The 25,863-nt window shown below is 43.2% G+C and overlaps 1 protein-coding gene across 1 annotated transcript in view; it reads right to left on the bottom strand.

The window, feature by feature from the left end:
- The window catches only part of LOC147905951 (alpha-mannosidase-like), a 263,387-nt gene that overhangs the window by 213,633 nt on the left and 23,891 nt on the right, over positions 1 to 25,863 (bottom strand). Inside the window, exons 3-11 of the mRNA XM_087375828.1 lie at positions 17,024 to 17,112; positions 16,730 to 16,904; positions 15,972 to 16,091; positions 15,737 to 15,820; positions 15,560 to 15,631; positions 15,274 to 15,387; positions 4,736 to 4,836; positions 4,542 to 4,635; positions 4,260 to 4,427 (exon numbers count right to left, since the gene is read on the bottom strand). Coding sequence (XP_087231954.1) covers positions 4,260 to 4,427; positions 4,542 to 4,635; positions 4,736 to 4,836; positions 15,274 to 15,387; positions 15,560 to 15,631; positions 15,737 to 15,820; positions 15,972 to 16,091; positions 16,730 to 16,904; positions 17,024 to 17,112 — 1,017 coding nt within the window. The remainder of the gene's footprint in view (positions 1 to 4,259; positions 4,428 to 4,541; positions 4,636 to 4,735; positions 4,837 to 15,273; positions 15,388 to 15,559; positions 15,632 to 15,736; positions 15,821 to 15,971; positions 16,092 to 16,729; positions 16,905 to 17,023; positions 17,113 to 25,863) is intronic.

The following is a 25,863-nucleotide window of genomic DNA, read 5'->3' as shown; positions in this document are numbered from 1 at the left end:
CTCTCCACACCTCTCCCTCTTCCTGCCGCCCCCGGCTGGTTCCTCCTCCTTCCCTTCCCCCGGATTCTTCTCCTTCTTCTCCCGGCTGCCTTCTCCTCTTCCCCTCAGCCCCTCCTTCCTCCTCATTCTCTTCTTCGCCCTCTCCCTTTCTTTTCACCCCTGCCCCTTCCTCCCTCCCTTCATCTCTTTAGCCTTACCCTCCCTTTCCCTTACTCGCTCAAGCAGCATATAGAGTGGAGGGAGCTTTATTGTGTTCGAGTCGGCCTTCCCATCTCGATCGACAATGGCTCAGCCTTCAGCCAATCCTCGCCCGCTTCCACTGGCCATGAAAACCGTTACATTCTCAAAAGATGAGTTGCAGCAATTCAGAAAAGATACAGAGCAAGAGAGTTTGACATCACTCTTTGCTCACATCCATGGGTCCCACCCCTCCAAGTTACAGGCCAGGGATTGGATACTATCCGCTTTACCTGGAGACCTAGCAAGGCACCTCACAAATGTTCGTCCGCTTGGTTGAGGTTTCTTCCAGGTTGTTTTTTACTCCCCGGACGCAGTAGCTACAGTGCTTCAGTCTAGTCCCTTAGCTCTGAGCTCCAGGAGGATTTTCTTGATGCCCTTCTTGTTGGGCTTCGACCTTGTGGAGGAGGATAGCCGGACGATTTCACTCTTCCTCAAATTCCCCGACCTCCCTCAGGTGTACCATCGACTCTTATATTCCATTTGAGCCGCTTTCGGGATGGTCACCGACATCCCCCCCCTTCCCGGAGATGCCTTCTTCGGCAACAAAGGCTGCCAGGTCGGACGGGGTACCACGTGTTAGGGTCATTGTCCCCGACCCTAACATCACAGATGACCACATCATGCTCCAATGTTCGGATGGCTTATTCTTCGGGCAGAGAGGTGAGATCACTAGGAGACAAAATCAGTGTAGGATTTGCAAAACCCGTGGGCACTTTGCTAGAGATTGCCCAAGGAAGAGAAAAAAGAAAATGCCTAAAAGGTCCACGGGTGTAGCGCCTCATAGCATCACCTCGGTTGGACCTACTTCAAGATCTACCGCACATCCTACCACATCTCGCGCTGCTAGACCTTCCACCTCTCGCCCAAGACCGTCCGCTACACCCTCTCTCCCTAGACCTTCTTTTACAGCACGAACGAGACCTTCAGCACGTTTTGTTCCAGATTATTCATGGGCGGTGTACCAACCGCATCTGCAGCTAACAAGTCGGTGACATAAATGCACAACGGTCACCCTGGCATATCATCAGTGGAGCTCGATATCTCAACACTCCCCCTTGAGCTCAATCCCAATTCCTACACACCAAGCAGGTCTCTGAACTTGCGCAGCTTCTGGACGCCCAATGCCTTCGTGAATATGTCAGCTACCTAATCCTTTGTGCTGACATAAACTAGATCAATAAGACCTAGTAAAACCTTCTCCCGCACATAGTGATAATGCACCTCAATGTGCTTTCCTCGTTGGGTGCCAGTCAGAGTTGTTGAGCCAATTCCGCCTCACAAGGCTACTGATGGTGCCACAGATCCTCCCTTACAGGCAGGAGATATTCTTGTCCTAGTTCCTTGTGCTGATGAGGGTGTTCCTATTCCTTCAAATGCTCATGTGAAGGAGCTTTCTTCTATGAAGCAAGCCGTTGCTAAAGCCTATGCCTTACTACATGCTAATGCTACTTTATGGCCGAGCTCCATCAACAGTCCCCTTTCTCTTTTGCTCCTACTTCTTCACCTCTTGACAGAGGCATGGGGATTATCGCTTCTACTCCATTATCCGCAAGGATCCTCCACACACTTGCGCGCCAGAAGCATCATTCAAGAATTCTTTTGCAATTCTGGCAGACATGGCAGAGTTTGAGTTAGAGGAGAAGTTTGTACCCTCTACCCTTGGGAAGCACCTTGTTCAGATCACCATGGATAGAGCTTTCCCTTTTGCAGATGTGGGAGTGCTTTCCCTAGTTGACTTCCCTCCTCGTGATAGGAAGAATTTTTTCCAGGAGAGGGATATCTCCATCGCTACCAGGTCGGGTAGGGTTTTTCATCCAGCATCTTCCTCTCGCCCATGAGGATTGTCAATAGGAACATTTAGGGCCTCCTAGGTGTACCTCACCGCCATTGCCACAGTAGGCAGCTGATTCGTAACCAACTTCATCCAGGTGTTACTGGGGGGCCCATTGATATTATCATGATTCAAGAACACAAATTGGATGTCACGGATTATTCCAAGTCGGGTAAGCAGTGGGACCCAGGGGAGTGGGAGTGGATTGATAAAGGGCACTGAGAGAAGAGCATCCCCTTCTTTCATTACATAGTCAGAAATGCTAGGAGATTTCAACTTAGCAGTAGAGTTTGGAGGCCCTCCAGAGCTCCTCATTGGGATAGTTTTTAGATTCTGCAGAGGTGAAGAAAAACTTTTGGAGGAAGCTCTCGAAATCCTTAAGGAATAGAAAGATCACTCTCTTCTTTTGGCTTTTTATGCATAAAGGGATAGCAATAAAACCCGTGGAGATCCAGGTTCAAGGCTGACCCTACTTGTCCTCGATGCCACGCAGCAATTGAGTCAGTTCAGCATTGCCTCGGGGAGTGCGGATAGGTGAGGATGATTTGGAAGTGTGTTGCTAGGATTTTTAGCATATTTCATAGAGCACCCTTCTTCCTGACTTGGGGATCAGTGGCATGGTTATCTCTTACTAGCCCTCATGTGCTTTTCAACGGACATGACTCAGACGCAACCTTCGTTATACGACGACACTCTGTGGAGTCTTGTTCTCTCCAAGATGTTCCCTTCACTCCTTTCAGAGCTACTCATGCCTCGATGGACACATCATGGGAGATTCTTGCTAGCATTGCAGCTTGGCATATTTGGAGGGCCAGATGTACGGAGGCGATGGAGGGTCCCCAAGTTCACCCTTTCCAATCTATGGCCAGCATGTGGACTAATACAATACACACATTGGTGGCCATCTGAAGAGCATGCGGGGATGCTCCAGAGTAGCCACTGCCAAGAGAGGTACTTTTTTCAGAGTTTGGAGAGGATCTCCTTTCTTCTGTGATTCTTTTTCAGAGTTGAGGTGGCACTTTCAGCCTCCACCTTGGATTTTTGTTAGCTCGTTTTGAGCTGGTTTTTTCTCATGCATGGCATGATGTACTCCCGCATTAGAGCTTGCCCTTGCGGTCTTCATTCATACTTAATGAAGTTATATTTTTGAGAAAAAAAAAGGAGCCCTTTCTTTCAAGCTATCCCATGAAAATGCACATGGCTGAATATCTAGCAAAACATCAAGCTCTATGTCAAGTGGAGTGCCATGCTCATGTAACCACTTGGATGCTTGCTCTCTCTCTTCGCGCACAACATCGTGGCTGACTCTTCTAAGTTGTGGGATTTCAAAGCTAGCCCTTGCTTTAGCTATATCCCAAAAAAATGCATGCGACGAAATATCTGGCAGACATTAAGCTCTATGTCAAGCGGAGTGTCATGTCATGTACCCAGTTGACTGCATGCTCTCACTTTCTTTGAACACAACATCTTGGCCAATGATAATTTTTAAAACTATGGGATTTCAAAGCTAGCCCCTGCTTTCAGCGCTACACCCATGAAAATGAATTTGACTTCCCCATCATTTAGTTTTATTCTTAAATGTGGAGAAACTAAAACGTAAGCAGCTGAGTTAACAACTCTACCAATTGAACAACCTTTGGCTTGGCACATGTGTCCATATATGCCAAACTGCGAGAACACATATGATCGAATCTTGGAAGACAGTGCACTATTAGATGTGACAGAAATTAAATATGTTGCAGAATAAAGGAGGTTTGCACTTGTGCCTATGGAAACCTCTGCAAAGTCCTTGGAAGGGTCCTCGATTTTACACTTACCATTATGAAGCTTAATGGGCATTTAGACTGCACTAATTGAGAGAAAATTCCTTTTATGCTCTTACCATAAACCACACACCCTAGAGATATTGAGATTTACGACTTGGAAATTAAATGAAACATGACCCACACCCATGATGTCAAGAGCTGCTCTATGCTAGTGTTACACTAAATTTTAGTCTATGCACTTGACCAGAAAATTTTCAAGGATGGAAATAGTGCTTCCTAGAAACACTGTCAGCAGGGCTTTTAAAGGAATGTTTGTGGAATTAAAGGAGAAGATTTACTTTTGAAACACTGCTTTTGTTGAATTTCAATTCAAATTTTACAATTCCAAAGGCCTATAAATACAATCAAATAAAATATTTTACCTCAGCAGCCCCAATAGCAAGACGTTTTGCATAATCATTGGCTGTGTGTTGTTTCTCTGTCCCACTGACAGCATCATGATGTTGAGCTGTAGCCATCGCTTCCCCCAGAGAGTCTGTATTTGGCCCAGATGCCTTTCTGCCCACTAGAACTTCTAGCTGTCTGGCAGTCTACCCAAGGAATGATTTTTTAAACATGAAGGATTATGTGGGCCCTTGATAATAGTGCCTCCAACTCAGCATGTAAATATTCAAGTCCTCACAAAAATAAGTAAGAGAACTCACCAAATAATAGCTGCTCATCATTCGCACATAACTCTTTAGAGCTGGCCGACTGGTGAAGTATCCTGTCCAATAACAATGTGGACAGTCTGCATACCTGAAGCGTGACATTTTGCTCTGAAGGCATAAGGATACATACCAGGATAATGAAAATGGAAAATCCACAAACACACCTCAAATTCTTTTGGTAAACTTACGGGAAAAAGTCATTGAGCTTCAAAGGCCATGTTTCATTTGCTGCAAATTTTGCATCAGTGTATATAGATGGAGTAGAATAAAACGTATTCACACGACCATCCTGCAGCATGTATACCATCATTAACGAGAATGTAGTAAGTCTCTCTGACTAAAACTTCACTTTTGAATACTTTTATGCAAGAGATGCAAAACCAACATGCGGCTTACACATGATGCATCAGAGCATATAAACGAAATATCATTATACCATTTGGACGCAAATAACCCACTAGGCAAGCCCTATCAGAGCGAACCTCAGCAGAAGCTTTATGCAAGCTCATAAAATGCTATAAAAAATCACCCACTTGGTTGCTGTAATATGCCTCACACATCTATTGTAAGGTTCTATTTACTATTGTACGATTCTATGTGCAGTGGCATCAGAAAGCAAACTCTCCTAGAATTATCTGTCCTACATTACAAGAAAGTACTCCTAACAGAGGCCAAACCTGTATGTGCACTTCCACCCAAAAATAATTATGCAGCCATCCTTAAAGATATACAGTAACTACATTTCAGTATTTGCACATGAGGATATGAAAAAAATGTAAGCCTTTAAAAAAGCTATAAAAGTAATGGGACCTCTTGTCTTATTATGCTATGATACTCACTCAAAAGAATCTATAGCAGAATTTTCTAGACCTTCATACCATGTGGATTCCCAAAAAAAAGACTCATCGTAATTTTGAAATGTGGCAGTTATCAATTATGGATGATGAGGTGAACAGAACTTTTCTTGACAAGGTCAAAAACCTGTGAGGCTATTTAAAGCCAGTCACCTATCATGGTACTTGTTTTTTCAAAAGATTAGCCCGTGATTCAGAGTGCATTGGTATGGCACTTACAAAATCAGAAATTTGGGATCTGCAAAGGAATAGTTCGCTAGTTAATAAAATCAAATGAAGCAATACCATCATCATGGATCGATACCTTTTTTATCAAATTCATGGGCAGTTGTCACCTTTTGGGGGCGAAAAAGAGCCAATATATTAATCTTAGGAAAAAATCAGATACAAAAAAACAGATATCCAGTAGGGTGCTGTGGAGACCAGCCCTTGTAGGCTGTAAACAATAATATCAAGTTAGATGCCTACCAAGGAGGCCAACAAACAGATCAAAACTTCCCTTCCATTGCCAGGCTGGACTTGGCTGCCTAGATTGCAAGGCAATAAAGATGGCTACAGCCATCTTCTGGCAAAGACAAGGCATATTGAATCCCTTGACTGAGCCACGCAATTGTATGTATGATCTCTAGTTGTAACACACTGCTTTCCTAATCCATAGGGGATTCCTGTACTGAAAGACTATGCTCATTTATGAGCCATGCTACCATGCCGCGCGCACATGAGAGAGAGAGAGAGAGAGAGAGAGAGAGAGAGAGAGAGATCATTTTGCAAGCAAATAGTGCACAATGGTTGAAATAACACCATGCTGGTTGCAGCCTGCAAACACCATGTTGGTTGTGTCTTATGCATAGGTTTTCAATTTATTTTTTATTATTTGTTGGATGAGCAGACTTGAGCTATATCTATGCTTTATGGTTGAGAGCCCTTACATAAGGATTGGGCAAAGGAGGTTTGAGCTTTGTAAACCCTGGTATATCAAGAGACTCAAGACAAGAAAGTGTGTTGCTATAAAACACACATAGACTTTGACCTAGCCCAGCAAGCTTTGAATGACCTCAAATGTGGTCCTGCTGGAGCATTGCTTTATGGAGATAGATGACCTTGTGTGCTAGGTGAACATCTAGTCTGTCGGCCACTTGGATCCTCACCATGTTCAACAAGGGTAACCAAGTTTGACGCTCTACGTTCTAAGGGAGATTCTGAGTGGCATCACATTGGATACAATTGTGGTAGATGCCCGCTATGTCGTGTGAAGGACAAGCAATTTGTTTGCCCAAATGATTTCAAGAAATCTAACCTTGTCATTTACAAATGTAGAAGATTTGTAATGGTTGATGTTGAAGGATCTAACTACTGCAGATCCTAGTATCTAAGAGTACAGACTATGATCTAGATGGGATTTGGGACCATATCTGTTATGCCGCCTAGCATCTTCAAATCAACAATGAGAACGGGATCAAGGGATCCCATTGGCTCAAGCCGTGAGTCAATTGAAATCCCATCATGGGACACCATCTGTTAATGGACTACACATCCCCTTTCCACCTTCATCCTAGTTTCTCTCTCAAGTTACAGACAAATCCTAACTATCTTTAAGTTGGCCTTCCACCATTGATTGGCAAATGGATACCCATTTAGCCAATCCTTGTCCCTCCCACCCATTGTAAGAATATGCACTTTTTTAAAAGACAGGTGCTGCAGCTTTAGAAGGATGTGGAGTTCAAGCTCCACCACCCACTTCGCACACATCCATGGGTCTAGGACTCAGCCTGGGGACTCAATGCTTGATCCCTTGTCATCGTACCTCAACCCCACCTATTGTTGGGAATATCAAAGAACTCCCTCTTCTATAGGCACCTAGAGTGCTAGTTTTATAGTAGTTTGTGTGTGTGTTGCCATGTGGCACTTTTCTATTATCCCATATAGTTGGGTGACTTTGCATCTTGTACTTCACTTTATATAAGTGAATTCTCTATCAATGGAAAGCAATCCAGCAAGCTCCCAAGCCTCTCTATGAGTACAAGCTTCCATCTTGTAACCTAATTGTACTTGAGTCTATGACTGAGTAGTTTAGCTTCTTTATCATGTCTTTCTTTGTCTTTATGCCTCCATAGCTTTGTCTTAGTTTAGCATAGCTGCTCTTGCTTCCTAGCTTAGCTTAGCTGTAGTGCCCTGGTTTCGACATGTGGTATTAGAGCAAGCTAGTTATAGTTCCTGACAAAATATGAAGAGGGGAGAGGAGAAGAGTGAGATGAGGAGAGAGGACACAGCTAGAGAGCTCACGACAAATGACTAACTGTACACTAGATTTAGTTGAAAAGATAGAATATATACAAACCCATTTAGGATTAGGGTTAAGGGATCTAACCCGTAGTGCTATGCACATATAATCACATGATGGTGCTATGCACACATGATCACATGATGTTGAGCGTGAACTCTCAACACCTTCCCTCAAGATCAACATCATGAAGTAGGCCTTCCTTTGACAAAATATGAAGAGGGGAGAGGAGAAGAGTGAAGATTAGGAGAGAGGGCACAGCTAGAGAGCACACCACAAATGACTAACTGTACACTAGATTTAGTTGAAAAGATAGAATATATATAAATAAGGGTTAGGATTAGCGGATCTAACCCTTTCCTTTATAGCACTCTATAAGATTAGTGCTATGCACATATGATCACATGAATCATGATGGTGCTATGCACACGTGATCATATGATGTTGAGCGTGAACTCTCAACACCTTCCCTCAAGATCAACATCAAATACGTCGATGTAGAGGCGAATGTACGTGAAGGAAGTGGTTTTGTCGACGAGGCTCAAATGTGAGTGTAACTTGTACCGAAATGTGCGCATGATGTGACGAGCGCGTAGAGCACAAAAAAATGAGCGACTTTTCTTTTTGGAGCGTCCTCAAATTCTTCCTAGATCAAGAGATACGACTTGATCTAGGTGGAGGGACAAAAGGAGTGCAAATGGTGCTCAATGATGATGTGTCACTGTGGGTCACATGCAGTGATGATGTGGCACTGTGTCTAGCAAGAGATGTGCCAGTGGAGCCCTATGCTGAGGTGGCAGGAGTGGTCACATGCAGTGACTCTGGAGCACACTGTGTGCCTGCAGAGGTCCAGTGTGCCACGTGGCCCTGATGATGTGACAGATGATGTCAGCAAAGGTAACGTGGCAGATGATGTGGCCAAATGATGTGACAGTTGACGTGGCCAGATGATGTGGTAGCTGACAAGGCCAGCTGACATGGCTACTGACGTGGCAGAGGTGACGTGGCAGTCAGTGACAGTTGACAAGCTGATGACATGCAACCTCATGGGACTGCTGACGTGTCACTTAGAGTGACGAGGCAGATAAGGTGAGCTTGCTGACATGGCCGATAGGAGACACGTGTCAACTCTATATGGCCAAGTGTCTATGGACGAGGGCCGTCAATAACCCGTTGGCCTTGCAGTCCGTGAGCTCTTGGAGGAGCTTGAAGCCTTCAACGGAGCTACTAACAAAGCTCGGTGGTGCTTTGGCGTAGGTGCTTTGCTAGTCGCACTGTTGCTTGCAGTGCACTGAAGTTGTTGGGTCGGTGTAGGTCAATGGAGCTGGAGGCTGAGCTGAAGTCTTGGAGCCTTTAGTCGTCTGTCGTTCATGGAGCAGGAGACGCTTGGTACCTTTGTTATGTGTAGAGACCGTGTTAGAAGACCTTGTCTATAGCAGTGGTTGGCTGGTAGAAGGCACGTACTGGAGCGTAGGCGATCAGCTGAGGGGCTGAGCGGGTCATTGAAGGAGCCAGTTGGAGGTTCCGTCGGTGGAGTCTCTGCTGTCGCTACTAGTTTGCATGCATGGAGGATCTGAGCGGTTCGTTTTGGAGAAGCGTTGGGATAGCCGGTGTTGGAGAGAGCCGTCGTGCGTATTGGAACGTCACTGAAGGATTGAGCCTCCAAGGTCGAGGCTTTGTTGCAAGAGAGGCTAGGAGGTGGCGTTAAGTATTGGAGACTACGTTGTGCCTATGCGTGTCGCTAGTGAAGGCTCTTGTTGGCGCTACTGTGAGACGGCTCGTTGAAGCTTTTATTGCTTGCCTAGCAAAGAGGCTCCAGCAAACGAGGCTCCAAAGGAGTTGCGTCGGAGTTCCAGTAGGAGTCGCAGCAGCAGAAGTCGTAGCAGAGGCTGGCTTGGATCGGTGAGGTTGCTTGTAGGAGCCACAAGCGCAGTTGCAAGGACATAGAAGTTGTTGAAGCTTGGAGTCTCTCACGTGGATCGAAGAAAAGAACTACCTCTATCTCTCAAACGGAGTATGATAGAAGAAGAACAATACTCATAAATGAATCCTTTCTCTCTATCAAATGAACCTCTATCTCTCTCTCACAGGAATGATTATCTAAGCTCTTTCTCTCTCTCTTTCTCTTGAAGAAGAAGAAGAATAGACAGAAAATCTCTATTTCTCTCTCTCGAAGCACTAAATCGAAAGAACTCTCTCTCACACAAAAAGAAAAGTGGACGGAAACTCTCTCTCAATTAAATGGACGGAAATCTCTTTCATCAACGGAATGAAAGGATGGGAACACTCAATCTCTCAATCTCTCTCGCACTCTCAAGGATCGCAATGCCTCAGCGGAAGGCAAGGGAGCTCTGATACCATGACAAAATATGAAGAGGGGATAGGAGAAGAGTGGAGATGAGGAGAGAGGGCACAGCTAGAGAGTACATTAGATTTAGTTGAAAAGATAGAATATATACAAACCCATTTAGGGTTAGGGTTAGGGGATCTAGCCCTTTCCTTTATAGCACTCTATAAGGTTAGTGCTATGCACATATGATCACAGGATGGTGCTATGTACACGTGATCACATGATGTTGAGCATGAACTCTCAACAGTTCCTGCTGCTTCTTGTCTCGCCATGCTGCGTCAATTCTGCCCTGATCTCCCACTTCATTACATCGCCATATATATCTTGATCTGCCCGCCATTCTGCCCTGTTTTCCCTCGCCATCCTGCTCCAGTTCAGCGCGCCATTCCTTGCTGATTGCTACCCCTACACTCTCCCCCAAATCTGCACACTATTTCCCTGCCCTCTGCTCGCCATTCTGTCCATGAAACTCTGTCCAGATATGCGCCATTCAGCTCGTCACTTTCTGCTCCAGATATCTGCCCCAAGTCATGCTGAATCCACTCACTATCCTCACATGAATCAGCCCGCCATTCTTACTTCACTGTCTGTGTCTATAAGAAGCTGCAAATTGCTGATTCGTTGTTGCTGATTGTCACTTCAAGATTGTGATATCTTTCAGCTTGATTCATCAAGATGAATACTCACACTGTCATTGATAAGTTCAATGGCCAAGGATTCCACACCTGGCAGACGAAGATCAAGTTCCATTTGATGAAACATAATCTGTGGAGTCTGGTCAAGGGAAAAGAATCTTCTTCCTCATCAATAGAAAAGTCAGTTGCCTCTGAAAAAGGAAAAGAATCTTCTTACTCATCAATAGAAAAGTCAGTTGCCCTTGAACCTCACCATCTTGAGCAGGCATTCTCAATCATTGCATTGGGCCTTGGAGACAACTATTTGCATCATATTTCTGATCTTGAAGACCCTGCTGAATCTTGGGCTATACTTGACCACTTATTTGGTGCAAGTAACAAGCATTCAAAGCTGTCACTCAAGATTGGATTTTTTGAGTTAGAACTGAAATCTGGAGCACCTCTAGATGCTCACATCAACAAAATGAGAAGCCTGATGAATCAATTGGCTTCAATCCAGTCACCGGTAACACAAGATGATGCTATGGCTGTACTTCTCAAAAGCATGCCTGAAGAATATGACAATTTGGTCACCACTCTAAAATATGGCCCTGATCCAAAATTTGAGGGCATCATCAGTGCACTGCGGGAAGAGGAAAGGAAGAAGGACAAAAGGACCGATAATAAGAGCGAACTCACTCTAGCAACCGAGTTCAAAAGAATTACTTTTCAGGTTGGCAAACATTGTGGCAAAAACAATCATGATAATGAAAAAGATTGTTTTCGCATCAAACCATGTGGAATCTGCAGAAAGAACGGTCACTCTAAAAGGAATCGTTTCTCTAACAAAAATTCAGGAAATATGGTGGTAGAGGAGGTGCCCAAAGCACAAGCATTTTTTATGGAAGACAAGGATTATGTCTTCTAGTTTCTACATTCTGTTTCTAGGGTGCCCTGCCCGGATCATGTTTCCAAAAAGGACTCTGTAAACCTTTTGCAACCATTATGAGTATGCAAAGGTATCTTATTTTCTTGTCAGTGTGAACCTCTCATAGGTATCTATGATATTTTGAGTTAGTCTTGGTATATCCCATATTTTGTACCTACCCAAGGATGTCCTACTGCATGAGAGACATAGAGCCTTGGATTTATCCTTGTCCAGAAAAACTGACATGAGAGACCATGAGCCTATGATTTATCCTTGACATTATGAGGCATTTCCTTGAGAGGGGATTTGTTGGGAATATCAAGGAGCTGCCACTTCTATAGGCACCTAGAGTGCTAGTTTTGTAGTAGTTTGTGTGTTTGTTGCCATGTGGCACTTTTCTATTATCCCATATAGTTGGGTGACTTTGTATCTCGTGTACTTCACTCTATATAAGTGAAGTCTCTATCAATGGAAAGCAATCCAGCAAGCTCTCAAGCCTCTCTATAAGTACAAGCTTCCATCTTGTAACCTAATTGTGCTTAAGTCTATGACTGAGTAGTTTAGGTTCTTCATCATGTCTTTCTTTCTCTTGTTGCCTCCATAGCTTTGTCTTAGTTTAGCATAGCTGCTCTTGCTTCCTAGCTTAGCTTAGCTGTAGTGCCCTGGTTTCAACACCTATCAGATGTTCATTTATTGGGGTGAGGTTGCTCTCATGTGGTTTTTATTCTCCCAAACCCGCAAGGACAATGCTCGAGGCTAGCCCCTTGGCACTTCGTTCCAAGAAGATTTTTCTCTCATCTTTCTTACTAGGCTTCGACATAGTGGAGGAGGACAGACGGGTCAATTCACTATTTATCAAGTTCCCCGATCTGCCTCGGGTCTACCATGGACCTAACCATGATTGTAGCTTCATTTGGTTTGGCCACAGAGATCCCCCTTCTCCCTGGTTTACCCCCTTCCATAGTGGAGGCTCTCGGGTCTAATGAGGTCCCCAAAGTTAGATTATTGTAACTCACCCTCATTTATCCGATGACCAGATTATGCTCCCACATCCAAATGGCTCTTTTTTTTGGCAGAGAGTTGAGACTGCAAGCAAGCAAAAACTACGACAAATTTGCAAGATCTTTGGGCACCACTTCGTTAGAGATTGCCCAAGGAAGAAGAAAAGGCCCAAGAAGCCTTTTGGTGCAAACCCTTCTCGACAAAGCGTTCCTATGGCAAGTGTTGCATGACTGATACCTACTTTCCCTCCTTGGGTTGCGGTTAGAGTTGGCATTTCTCCACCAACTTTGGCACATCAAGAGGCCCTTTCTGTTTTCCTAACCCTCTTCCTCACCCTGTTTTGGTTGTGGCCAGAGATGGTGTTTCATCAGCTCCTTCTCTCATAGATCAAGAGCTGCCCCCCAAAAAATAAATAAATAATCTTGGCCTTGTTTCTCCTTTCGAGCAGCCTCCTTCACATTCCGCATTGCAAGTGTTTCTTCTTGATGGAGGAAAGGGTGTGGGTATCTTATGGACTCCGGTGCCATTTTTGGTTCAAACGAACTCTTTCTCCGCTCCAACTGATTGTGGAGAGGTAGAGTTTGTGCCTTCCACCTTTGTTAGCACTGTTCTTCCCAACCCTACCTATAGAGCATCCACTTCCACAGGTGTGGTGGACTTCCCTCCCTACTACTACTATAGGAGATCTATTTCACCAACAGGTTAGGTAAGCCTACTTCCTCTGGGCTGTGGCCGTGTTCCTCATCGCCACGTCGAAGGCAGCTAATGAGTAATCAGCTTCATCCAAGTGTCACTAGGGTCTCATTGATATTCTTTTTATCTAGAAACACAAGTTGGATGGTAAAGACTGTGCAAAGTCAGATTAATTGCTTTCCAGTCATGTGAATTGCTTTCCAGTCACACTTTTTGGTCTCCTTCCTTGGGCACTAGGGGAGGAACATGCCTTTTAGTTTCGGATTCATCTCCTTGTAGTTGGACATGGCATCATCACACCCCTAGAGCATAGAGGACTTTACTTCATATTAGTGGATGTAAGTTATCCTTCTCAACCTTTATGCCCCCAATAATAGAGGAGAATGTGTCTTTCAAGGTATCTTTTTGTTTTGGTAAATTTAATTTTGTAACTCTTTTACTTGTTAGCTATGAAGGAGACTACATTTGGGATGCTCCGTTAGACTTTGCAATTGGTGTTGACCACAACTTTGTCATGAGTGAGCCTTTGGACAATTTATAGATAGCCTCTTTTGTTTCACCCAACTTGTAGCCTGCATTCGACAAATCTCTAAAAGCTAAAGAAGAATCAGATCATGGAGATGGCTCATCACTAGAAGCATCTTCTATAACTGTGGCCTTGACTATTGTTGTAAGGATAGCAACTTTTGCATGTTATTATCATAGAGAGCCTATAGAAAAAGAGTTAATCTCAACTTTTGAAGATATTTGTTTTCGTACCTTTGCAATAATTTGATCATGTCTTGGAGAGTATCAGAAGAAAATCTTTTTGGATTTTTAGTAGACTAAACCTCATATCTAGAGTGGTAGTTATTAACAAGGTACTAATGGCCACAGCTTGCTTTATTTTTTCTTGTTGGTGCCACTCTAGGGAATGCATCACTCAACTAAAAAGGCCGATAAGGAATTTCTTATGGTGTGGACTTGATGGTTCTATATATACCGGAGCTAGTGTGGCGTAGGAGACCTTGATTCTCCTCACACAAAAAGGGGGCCTCAATATCATTGATCCATATTTGCATAGTAGGGCCGGCCTTTGCAAGGTTTTAGTCAAGGGCTTTTGCTAGGACAGGAGTCTTAGAAATATTTTTTCATTCATTTCATACACTATTGTTCCCCCTCCTCGGGTGGTGATTGGATGGACAGTACGAAGTGGATCTTTATCTTGGCGCATCTTAGGATGCCTTCCTTCCCTCTTATGGCTGCCATCTTGAAAGCTTGGGCAGATTCAAGATTAATCTTCAGAGAATCCCCACTCTTCATAGGACGAGATTGATAGGCATCCTATCGTGTGGAATGACCGCATACTTCATCAACATGGAAGAGCTCTTGATGCTTCTGGGTACATGCAGTGGTCCAGATGGGAGAGAGGACCTGCTTTTTCTGTGGTCTCTTGGAAGGATTTCAAAAAACTTCTGAATGATCGTAAGCTTGAGTTGCTAAGTCACCTTAAATGATAGAAAATGAAATATGAAGTGAAGACTGTTGGTAGAAAAGGTGCCCCATAAACTACTTGCAAACATGCCCTGGAATTTATCTTTGAGGTTTCCTAGAACCCCTCTACATCTCCCACCTTCAAGGCCACGCTATTTCAGAAAACTCTGCACAAGGATAGGGATCTCAATCTTGATAATGGATGTGGGCCGAATTGATGGACAACCGTGATGCGAAATGAAATGTGAAATGAGGAAAACCTCTCTAAACTGTTTGTTGCCTTAAACCTCCTTCAACACCACCTTATTTCAAGGCCATTAGTCAAGGAGCCCCCACATAAGAATTGGGATCTTAATCTCGAGTCAAAGTATGCAAACTCTGCACAAGATGACTCTAAGATGTGCTAGCTGTGCACTTCCGAAACCTTGACTCCAAAAGAAAATGAAACCTTCATAAAAGATTAGGAATATATTTTTGCAATAGAAATTTGACAAACATTCAGAGGTCTTTGATTATAAGGATAAGACATGCCTTATTCACCCAATTGATGAGCTTGTCCATTTGCTTGTACCAAGCATGCGCATTTTGATAGTTGAAATCAGTCCCCATGGTCCACATGATATGGTTTGTCCTTATAGACAAAGCCTGACACAATTTAATGAGTATGAACATTAGAAGTCATACCAAATTTTGATAGTTAAAATCAATCCCCATGGTCAACATGATTTGGTTTGTCCTTATAGACATAGCATGACACAATTTAATGTGTATGAACATTACAAACCATTCGCCTATGAACCAATCTACAAAAGCATACCTGATTTTGTGCAGTGGCTACAAATGCATCAACCCTGTCCTGAACATTATAATCAAACAGAATGGGATCATCCTGTTTTTTTTCCCATGCAGACATATTATAAGGTTAGAATAAAATTTCCCTCAGAACTATAGGCTTACAGATACTCCATAGGAGCATACTGGTTAATGTAAGTACCTGGACAGGTGTATCTGTAGAATCAATATCAAAGTCGAATCCAGAAGGTGGGCCGTAACCATCAAAGAGAGTGCCTGTAAATATCTGTAGACAAGAGACTCTATCCAAGCACGTTACTGATTGTTAAAGTAGACTTCTGATTGTAGCCCACTCATGTGTACATCACCCAATAGAAATCAACCAGAGTCTAATATATTATTTATGGGAACACTGCTGTTGAAGTAATAAGATCTACCTGAGCAGAGCTGCCAAATGTCTTGGAACCCTGCCAAATCATCTCGAGTGTGCTTTCATTTAGACGCTTTAGTTTGTCCTGATAATCAATCCTTGCAAAATAAAGGGCATCAAATCCAAGCTGCAAAAGTTTCCCACAGGAGAACAGAGAGTTTGTTAGTCAAAGAGATGTACATGTGTGTATGTGTGTGCATATGCACGAGCACAAAGAAATATGAAGAGGGAGATTGGTTTCCAGACATGTGCCTATGTGCCTATACACGTCTAGATATATTACTTTGCTTCCTCAGGAGTTAATGCGATGATGATGCAGATCTCATCAGTTTCTCAATTCTTTCCAGGTATATACAGAGACCAGTGATGCAGCTTTTCATATTGATATGAGAAAGCTTGATCACCTTAGTAACGTAAAAATGAATGCTTAAGACCCAGTGCATCTAAACCATATCTCCAAACATTCTCGTGTGTTCAATAAGACATGTTTACACTTGTTTATAGCATACTCATATGCTAAAGGGCAAACATAAATTGACCTATATATTATCTAACCTTTTTGTAATTTTGCCTATTGAGTCTAAAGTATGATTTTTATCATTGATAAATGATGATTGATCATTGGAACAACTTTTGAATCATTGATGCATGTTTTATGCTACAGATCTATCCCTTTTCCTTTATAATACAAATAATATTCGCTAATAAAGTGATTGTAATGTATAAATCCACGTACAGCTAGTATTTACAATGCCAAAAACAAACCTCTGCACTTAGCAGGTATGCTTGTACTGCAGAGTGCCCAAATGGATCTATCTGCCATCCAGTCCGTGGAACCTTTTGAAACTGTTGTTTGATATATCTATGTCCAAGAGTTGTCTGGTCTATCATGTCTATATAGTGCGTCGTAGCCTCATCATGCATACACCAGCCACCATTTCTGAAACATCCCAGCCACCATTTTGGAAATCACAAAATATCATTGCCATAATAGATCAGAAAGTTATTGTACTGTCAAAAAAATCATGAGCTTTTGACGAAACAACATTATAACCCTACATAAACTCAAGCTGGCCTGCATCAACAAGACTTTTCACAATCGCTTGCTTCTGTGGAGTCTGTTCTCTCCACCAACGCTGGAAGAATGCCTGCTTACACAATACAAGAAAGAAGGTAATAGTCAGCTTGAACTTGAAGTTTCTACTTAGCTTTTTCAAACATTCTTTGATATACAATGATATATCAAATATAAAAAGGTTTTTTGCATTAATGCTTTATGATGCTAAGGCTGAGCCCAACAATCAGGAAGAAGAATGAGGACAGATAGGGTGGACCTATTAATGCCTTCAGATGCTAAGGATGCTTGTTATATGAACCGCAGAAGCGGGAAGAAGAATGAGGGCAGATAGGCTGGATCCATTGTATGGACCTTAGTCAATGCTTAAACAAGGGTGGTTATTCTTGGCAGTAGCCAGGTTCTCTTGCAAGGGTCTTCATTTTACGTTAGGGAGTCCGAGGACCTCAGTGACAAGCAACAAGAGGGACAGAGAAGGGCTTTAGCGTAGTCCAGTCACACTGCCTAGGGATTATGGCCTATGGAAATACGATGGATGCCTTGAGAATATGCTTTGGGAATCACTGTGGATACCCATGAACAAAAGGACAAGGCCTGGCATTTCTGCATCAGACACATACATTCTTTTCTTAGCTGGAAAATTGAATTCGATGCATGTAGTATACCCCAAAATTATGTTTATGAGGCACAATCGATTGGAATGGCAAAGAAAAGCACAAGCGAGAGAGGCGAAGGTGGGAGGAAATTTTGCAAGACTCTTTGTGAAAATATACAAGTATTCAAACTAGGTGATCACACAAGTATATTTGGATTGTGATGTCTTTGGAGGGATACCATCCTCTCTTCCTTGAGCACTTTTTTTGTTGTAAAGCAGATATTTCATTTAGAAGAATGTACATTCATAGCTGTCCAAAGTGGAACAGCTACTACTCAAAGCTAGAAGCAATAATAAAACACTTCTAACTGGGCCAGAGGAAGCTTTCCAAGAGAATGAGCATCTTGAAGAGACCGATACAAAGACAATCGCAAATAGGGAAAAAGATCCACTAGAGAATGCTCCAGTCATATGGTACGAGCATGATACAATGACTACGGGGACCAATAGCGACACTAAGAGAAGACGTGAACATAGTCTGACATAGAAGCATGATTGCCAAAACTACTTTTGCCAAACTACACCCCGGGAAAATGAGCACAAAGACCAGTACACAAATTACCCTTGGGTAATTTAGTGAACTAGCTCCATAGTTCATCACTCTTTCCAACACTTCTCCTTGATGAAAAATGGATTAGGCTTCACACACAACAGTTGGAAGACTTCTCTTGCTTAATCCTCGCAAGAGGTTTGGTTAGGATATCAACCACCTGATCTTGTATTGAACAATAGATTTCATTGCTCAATACCTTTTCATGTATAAGGTGATGTTGTATCTCAATGTGCTTTGTTCAAGTTTAAAATACAAGATCATTGACCACATTAGTAGAGATTTTATTATCAATCAATAACAAAATTTGATTTTTTTGAATAAGCCCAACATCATTAAAGATCCTCCTCAACTAGATAGCCTTACAGGCTATGTTAGTGGATGCTCTATATTCAATCTCTATGGAGGATAAAGCAATAGTACTTTGCTTCTTACCACTCCACGATATCAGGTAAAATCCAACCTGAAGTAATAGATCTTTCATCATCTGAGCATCCTGCCTAATCAATAAACCCTGATAGATTTTTATCATTGCTTCTTTTGTAGAGTTAGGTTTCCCTTTACATATCTGAGAATTTTATTGGTCGCCTTCTAATGGCTTTCTTTTGATCAACCATATATGGGGATACTGCACTGACTGGACACACTATGTTTTTCTTTTTGCAAGAAAATTACTTCATTAAGTATGAATGAAAACCGTGAGAGCAAGCTCAAATGCGGGAGTACATCATGCAATGCATGAGGAAAAAACAGCTCAAAATGAGCTAATAAACAACCAAGGTGGAGGCTGAAAATGCCATCTCAACCCTAAAGGAGACTCAGAGAAGAAAGGAGATCCTCTCCCAACTTTGAAAAAAATAACTCTCCTGGCAGTGGCTGCTCTAGAGGATCCCTCCATGCTCGCCCAAATGGCCATCAGAGTGTGTACTGTGTTTCGGTCCAAATACTCGCCATAGTTTGGGAAGGGTAAACCTGGACACACTATGTTTGATTGTATCAAGCTAACTACAAATTTCCTATATAAGATGTCATCTACTCCATGACTATGTAGATCTTTGGACAATTTCTCATGTGGATTCATTAGTCTATTGATTGACTTGTAATTCTCCATTCTAAACCATTTGAGAATTTCATTCATGTCTTGGATTAGGATAAAAACATTTTAACTTAGTCTCTATAGACCTCGATTTCCAGAACAGTAATGCATAAAGCTAAGATCAAAGGCTCTGTTTAGGTCATATTTGGCCTCTTTCATTTGTTTCTCATTATTACCAATTATGATGATGTCATCAACATACAAGACAATGAGAACTATATTGCCATTCTCATCATGCTTTGTATAAATATTATAACCTAATGAACTCTTATTGAACAACAAGGTGAATTACATTCAATAGGCATACCATTGTGTGAACTAATATATGTAGTTGGTCCATTTATCTCTCTGCAGGTGTTAATATTATTATTTCTTCAAGCCTTTGTGTGAACTGTTTGGGATTGGTGTGGTTGATGTTGCCATTTTGTCTTCTTATGTAAGTTTAGTATGTTGGAATATGAAGCCAAAGTGAGTCTAAAATTAGTGTTCTAGGTGGTCTAGGTGTGTTTTATAGTCTAGTGAGTCCTAGACATGCCACGTGTCATATTGGGAGTTATCCCATATACACTATGGCTTTCTAGAGTCTAGTGTCACACTATATAGTGTTGTACTTGTCTTGAGTCTTTACACATCAGTCAACATCAAGCTCTTTTGGTATCATGTGAGTACTTGTCCATTGCTTTCATTTTCTTTCCATTTCATTTCCATTATGCTTGTTATCTTTCCTTTCCATTCGTAGTGTTAGCTTGCTTCTCTCCCTACCACTATGATCTTTCATAGTATACACTAGAGAGTTATCAAACCAATATATGTAGTTGGTCAATTTTTCTCTCCATAGGTGTTAATATTATTATTTCTTGATTTCTTTAAACATGACGATTTGCTCCCAGCAAATACAATTCACTATAGAAGCTTATTTTAGAAAATCCTCATATTGTAATAGATTTTTACTTCAAATTTTCTTACAAGACTTAGTTTCAATTATTATATTAGTTTTACAAAGCTTAACTTGCTCACAATAAAGATTGTACTAGAAGGTGTTAAGCAACTACAATCCCCAATTTAGTGGCATAGGTACGGGGAGCATCACTCCTATGAACATATCAAAATCCTCTTCATTCTATTGCGCACTACGGGAGAGAACTCCATCTTCTACTCCCATCCCTCCCTCCCTTTCTAAACTCCATCTTCTACTCCCATCCCTCCCTTTCTAAACTCCATCTTCTACTCCCATCCCTCCCTTTCTAACCTCCATCTTCTACTCCCATCCCTCCCTCCCTTTTCGGTTTCAGGCTTGACCCTCCCCATTCCTTCGAACAAGGAGGTCATGATCCTTCACCTCTACCACCATCGGCATCGACTTCCAAGATCTACAAGTTCTCCCTAGGCGGGACCCTTTCTGTTCAAATGTGTCTTGATGACTGTTGTTTCGAATCTTGTCCAACATGGAGGTGGGGTAGACTCCTCTCTCCCGAGGTCCAAGATCGGGCACACACTGGCTCACTGTTCAGCTACGACCTCTTCCTTTGGCGGAATCCCACCATCTCTGGATTATCAGTGCTGCTACGACATATCTGTTCTTTACCTTTGCTTTTCCCTCCACCTTTCAGCGGTGAGAGGGGGTGGCTTATTCTCTCGAGCTTCACAGTGTTCTTATTTCTGTTGATCATACATGTAACTAAGGCACTTGAGGAAGTGAACAATTCCCTTGCAAGGGCACTCCTCTTGTGACCTCTGCATTTTTGCATTGCATCTCTTGGGCATTTCGCAGGGATAGCCACCGTCGACATCTCTACACGAAGCTCCAAGCACACAATGTCTGCCCCTCCAAATTGGCAATTGAGAGGGGGTGTTAAGCAACTACAATCCCCAATTTAGGGGCAAACAAACCAGCAGCCAACAGGGCCATGCTATCGGCCAAAATCAGGCCGACCAGCTGGCCAGCCCACCAACCAGCTGGCCGACCAACTGGCCGGTCCACCGACCAGCTGGCTGACCTCCTAGGTCAGGCCTATAAAAGACTCCCTACCCCCTCACTCTCAGTGGACTGGACCTGCAGCTGCTCCTCACCTCCTCCATCCTTTGCTGCAGCCCCTCCTGCTCCAGATCTACTCCTCTGCTCCAGCTCTGCCCCAACTCCTCTATCTCTCTATTCCTCTCCTTCAGATCTAGCCCTGAACCTCCAGCTGCTGCTCCAGATCTGCTCCTAACTGCTGCCTGACAAGCTTCCACATTTCTCCTCTTCATCTGCTGCCATCCTCTCCTACCTCTAGGGCAGCTCCAGCTCTTCATCATCTTCGTCATCATCAAGCTACACGGAGGACTGCGTTTCGCTCCCTCTGCTGCTATCTTTTCTACTGTTCTCTACATGGAATCATCTTTCTGATTCACCTCAGCGACGGTCCTTGAATCATGACGGCTTGAGGTTCTTGTATTCGGTTTTTCATATTACCAAATAGGCACTATGTTTTCTGAGTTCCGTTCTTCAGTTGTGTCTGAGTATCATCTATTTTTGATCGCTCCACTGCAAACCCTATTGTTTCTCTATAGAAGGTTCAATTGCATTACAACCTCTTTTCAAAAAAAACGAAATCAGCAAGCAGGATGCAACGTTAAATGTTCAAAGGAGCAAATCACAGTTTAGGGGGAAAACCCAAGAAAGAGGAAAGTCTTGTAGCAAATCCAAGGCACAGAACATTGAGTGTTACCATTGTGGCAAGAAGGGCCGCATGAGGTTTCAGATGGACTCTTCGATGTAGACCCCTTCGAGAGAGAGGCATTGGGTGGTCCAGAGAGTGTTACCATTGTGGCAAGAAGGGCCGCATGAGGTTTTAGATGGACTCTTCAATGTAGACCCCTTCGAGGGAGAGGCATTGGGAGGTCCAGACAGTGTCCCAAGATGTCCGTTCCAGGTTTTCAACGTGGTCATGGTCCAGTTTGCGACCAAGGAAGATATCCTAGTTCTTATGGTTGGCCGCCCACGAAGGCTTGCCCATCGGCCCATGGTTGGAGCAGATGCAATTGGAGGGACAATGTCACTGTTGCTCTGCTGGTTTTCTGAAAACGATCCCGCATTGCCTCACGAGCTGTCGTCGCGCAGCGAGGATTCAGATGGAGGCTCAGGATTATGACCCGTATGCAGAGTCGTCAGAGGGACTACACTTGGGGGATGGTGGCCTGATTGACTGAGCGAGGATAGGCGTTCCAGATTGATAAGATCTCCCCAGCTTTACCGGATACATGGTCAGAGCATTCAGAGGATTGAGGGCAGCATATGGGAGGTAGTATCCACTATCACTGTGTGGAAAATTTGGGTTGCTCGTTGCAATCTTGTGATGGGTGAGCATCCGGTGCCACCCTCGGCTACCTTGGTCGCCATCTGGCAAGATATCATCTATACACTCCGCTCCACTTGGGAGCATGGGACCCCATGCTCTAGGGTGACCGTCGTGAGGCGTGCTCGATTCTACAAGGCTTGGCCTGCAGGAGTTTTTTACATTTTCACTCCGCGAGGGATTCGCTGATTGTATAGTCCCCCACCTGGCTATTAGACCCAGTACCAGAGATCCCCTAGGCAGTGAGCTGTGTTTCTCTGGAAGAACACGTCGGTTTTTCTTTCAGCCTTTTTCCAGTTATTCCATACTCAGCACCTTTGGGGCAGTTGTTTTGTATGAAGTCTTTCAAGCATTAATATAAGGTTCCTTTCTTTGCCCAAAAAAAAAAAAAGTCTCCTTATAATCTATCCTCCTTCTTGTGCATACCCCTTGGCAACTAAACGGGATTTGTACTTCTCCATTGTACCATCTACATGATACTTTATTTTGTAGATCCATTTGGTGCCAACCACATTCTTGCCAATGGGCGCATCAATTAAGTCACATGTAGCATTCTTTTCTGAATGGATCTAATCTCAGCTTCCATGGCTTTCTGCCATACTGGATTGCCCTGAGCATATTCAAAACGCTGAGGCTCAGTTTCCGCTTCCATCACTTTGTTCATGAGAGCAAAATTCACCTGCTTCTTAGCATTCTGAGTGCCAGCCCTGGTTCTCCCAGATACAGGCTGATCTTTAGCATCTGCAATTGTCAACCTAGCCCATCTAGGAACTGAATTCTCAGATGTCCCGCTGGGAATAGAATCTCGAAGTGCATCTAGAATAACATCCTCTGCACGGCGCTGATAATGCTTCCAAATATTGGGCTGTCCCTCCCCATGAGGCTGCTGAAAATCTGAAACATTCGAGGGAAAAGAATCCTCAACATATGGCAACCCTGCTGGAGTCTGAGAGGTAGAGGGAACATCAACTGGAGAACCCAAATCAGCATCATCCTCAAACTGAATGATATCCAGAGGTGTATCATCATACGGAGGCAACTCCTCACTGATGGGCTGCATGCTATCATGCTCTACAAACAAAACATCTCTGCTTATGATTACTTTCCTTATGGCTGGATCATAAAGCCTAAAGCCTCGGCTTTTTTTTTTTGCAAGAAAATTACTTCATTAAGTATAAATGAAAACTGCAAGAGCAAGCTCAAATGCGGGAGTACATCATGCAATGCATGAGGAAAAAAAAAACAGCTCAAAATGAGCTAATAAAAAACCAAGGCAGAGGCTGAAAATGCCATCTCACCCCTAAGGGAGACTCAGAGAAGAAAGGAGATCCTCTCCAAACTCTGAAAAAAGTAACTCTCCTGGCAGTGGCTGCTCTGGAGGATCCCTGCATGCTCGCCCATATGGCCATCAGAGTGTGTACTGTGTCGGTCCAAATACGTGCCATAGCCTGGGAAGGGTTTCATTCCTATACCCCACAAACATGCATTTGATGCTCTTATCATCAAGCTTGGATCGCTTCTCAACTAGTACCAAAGCATATGCAACAGACCCAAACACTCTGAAGTGATTCACCTTGGGCTTGAACCCATAAAATGCCTCAAAAGGAGTCCTGTCAACCAATGGTTGTGTAGGACAGCTATTTTGAATATATGTCCAAAATGCTTTTGACATTCTCTTAAATTTCAGCATACACCGTGTCATCTCCATGAGAGTCCTATTCTTCCTCTCTGCAATCCGATTATGCTGAGGCATGTATGGCACTGTTTTGTGATGCTTTATCCCATGCTCCTTCAAGTATCTCTCAAAAGCATGTGAAGTATACTCTCCCCCTTTGTCTGAATTAATTGTTCCAATTCTAGAATTGGTTTGGTTCTCAGCCAATGTTGTTACCAATTGAACACTTTAGATTTGCTTTTCATGAGAAAGATCCAAGTGAAACTAGAATAATCATCAATGAATGTGACAAAATACCGATACCCTCTATGGGCTGTGACATTCATTGGTCTATAAACATCATCATGCACAATTTGCAAGACCCTTTGTGCTCTTACTGGCCCTGGACCATCCTTTTGGAACAGTAGGCGATGCAACTTTCCAACAGCACAAGCTTCACACACCTCTTGAGCAATTTTGGCAATCCTTCAACCATATTATGATCATGCAAATATGCCAAAGCTCTGTGATGTGCATGACCAAACCTGGCAGGCCATAAATCACCTGGCGTAGAGGAAGAGACAGCCATAGCATGCTGATTATAAGGCTGAGCATCAAGCTTGTAAAGACCCATGCTATTCCATAAGAACCTGTAGCCACAATCTCATACCCTTTCTTTGGATCCTTGATCCAGCATTGATCATCCTGGAATTCCACAAAACATGTCCTGATCATGAGCCATGGATGAAATGGAAACAAGGTTTTTCCTCAAGTCAGGAACATTCCAGACATCACGGATATACTTTTTCTTTCCTGAATCCAGAAGGATGGGAACATCTCCCACTCCTGTGATGCCCTAAGTGGCATCATTGGCAAAGTAACCCCTCTGCCAAGAACAGGTTTGATTTCTTCAAACCACTCTTTTGTGTGAGTCATGTGCTTCATTTGTGGTGACTTTAATAATGCCCCTCAATCGGGTGACAACACCTTAGGCCACACTCATATGTTGGCTTCTGAAACACAGGCATGGTTTGATTTTTTGCTTCAGTTGCGCCTAGTTTATCTCTGGAAGGAATTACAGCCCATGCTTCCGGGCTATACCTTTCAGCATAATGCTCGATCTTCTTATCGGGCACGCTTGGACAAATGGTATCAAGTTGATCCACAGCATTGTGAGGCCTTTACTCATCAAATTTGGATTGATCATGCTTTCACACATTCGTATCATGCTCCTCTTTGGTTGAGGCTTTCCTTACATGAATTTCCCACTGACAGATTGCCTTGCCAAAGGCTTTTGCTGATTAATAATAGTTATCTGGAGCATGCTGACTTCAAAGCTTTGGTCTCTTATGCTATTCAGCCTCTCTCTCGTCAGATACACATTGGTTTGGATTATGCCTAGCAGGCTTTTGTTGCTCGGATGCAAGCAGTTATAAGGGATTATGGCAAATCCTATATGCAAGCCACAAGGGAGACTGTAGCACATGCCAAATTTACTTGTCAGAGTTTGACTGAGCTTGCTCATCTTCACGCC

Source organism: Dipteris shenzhenensis, chromosome 1 (genome assembly GCF_047967505.1).
Source record: "Dipteris shenzhenensis isolate YYH24624 ecotype China chromosome 1, Dip_SZ_1.0, whole genome shotgun sequence".
Classification (NCBI taxonomy): Eukaryota; Viridiplantae; Streptophyta; class Polypodiopsida; order Gleicheniales; family Dipteridaceae; genus Dipteris; species Dipteris shenzhenensis.
Note: the sequence above shows the minus strand (reverse complement) of the source record. Positions and strands in the feature narration are given on the sequence as shown.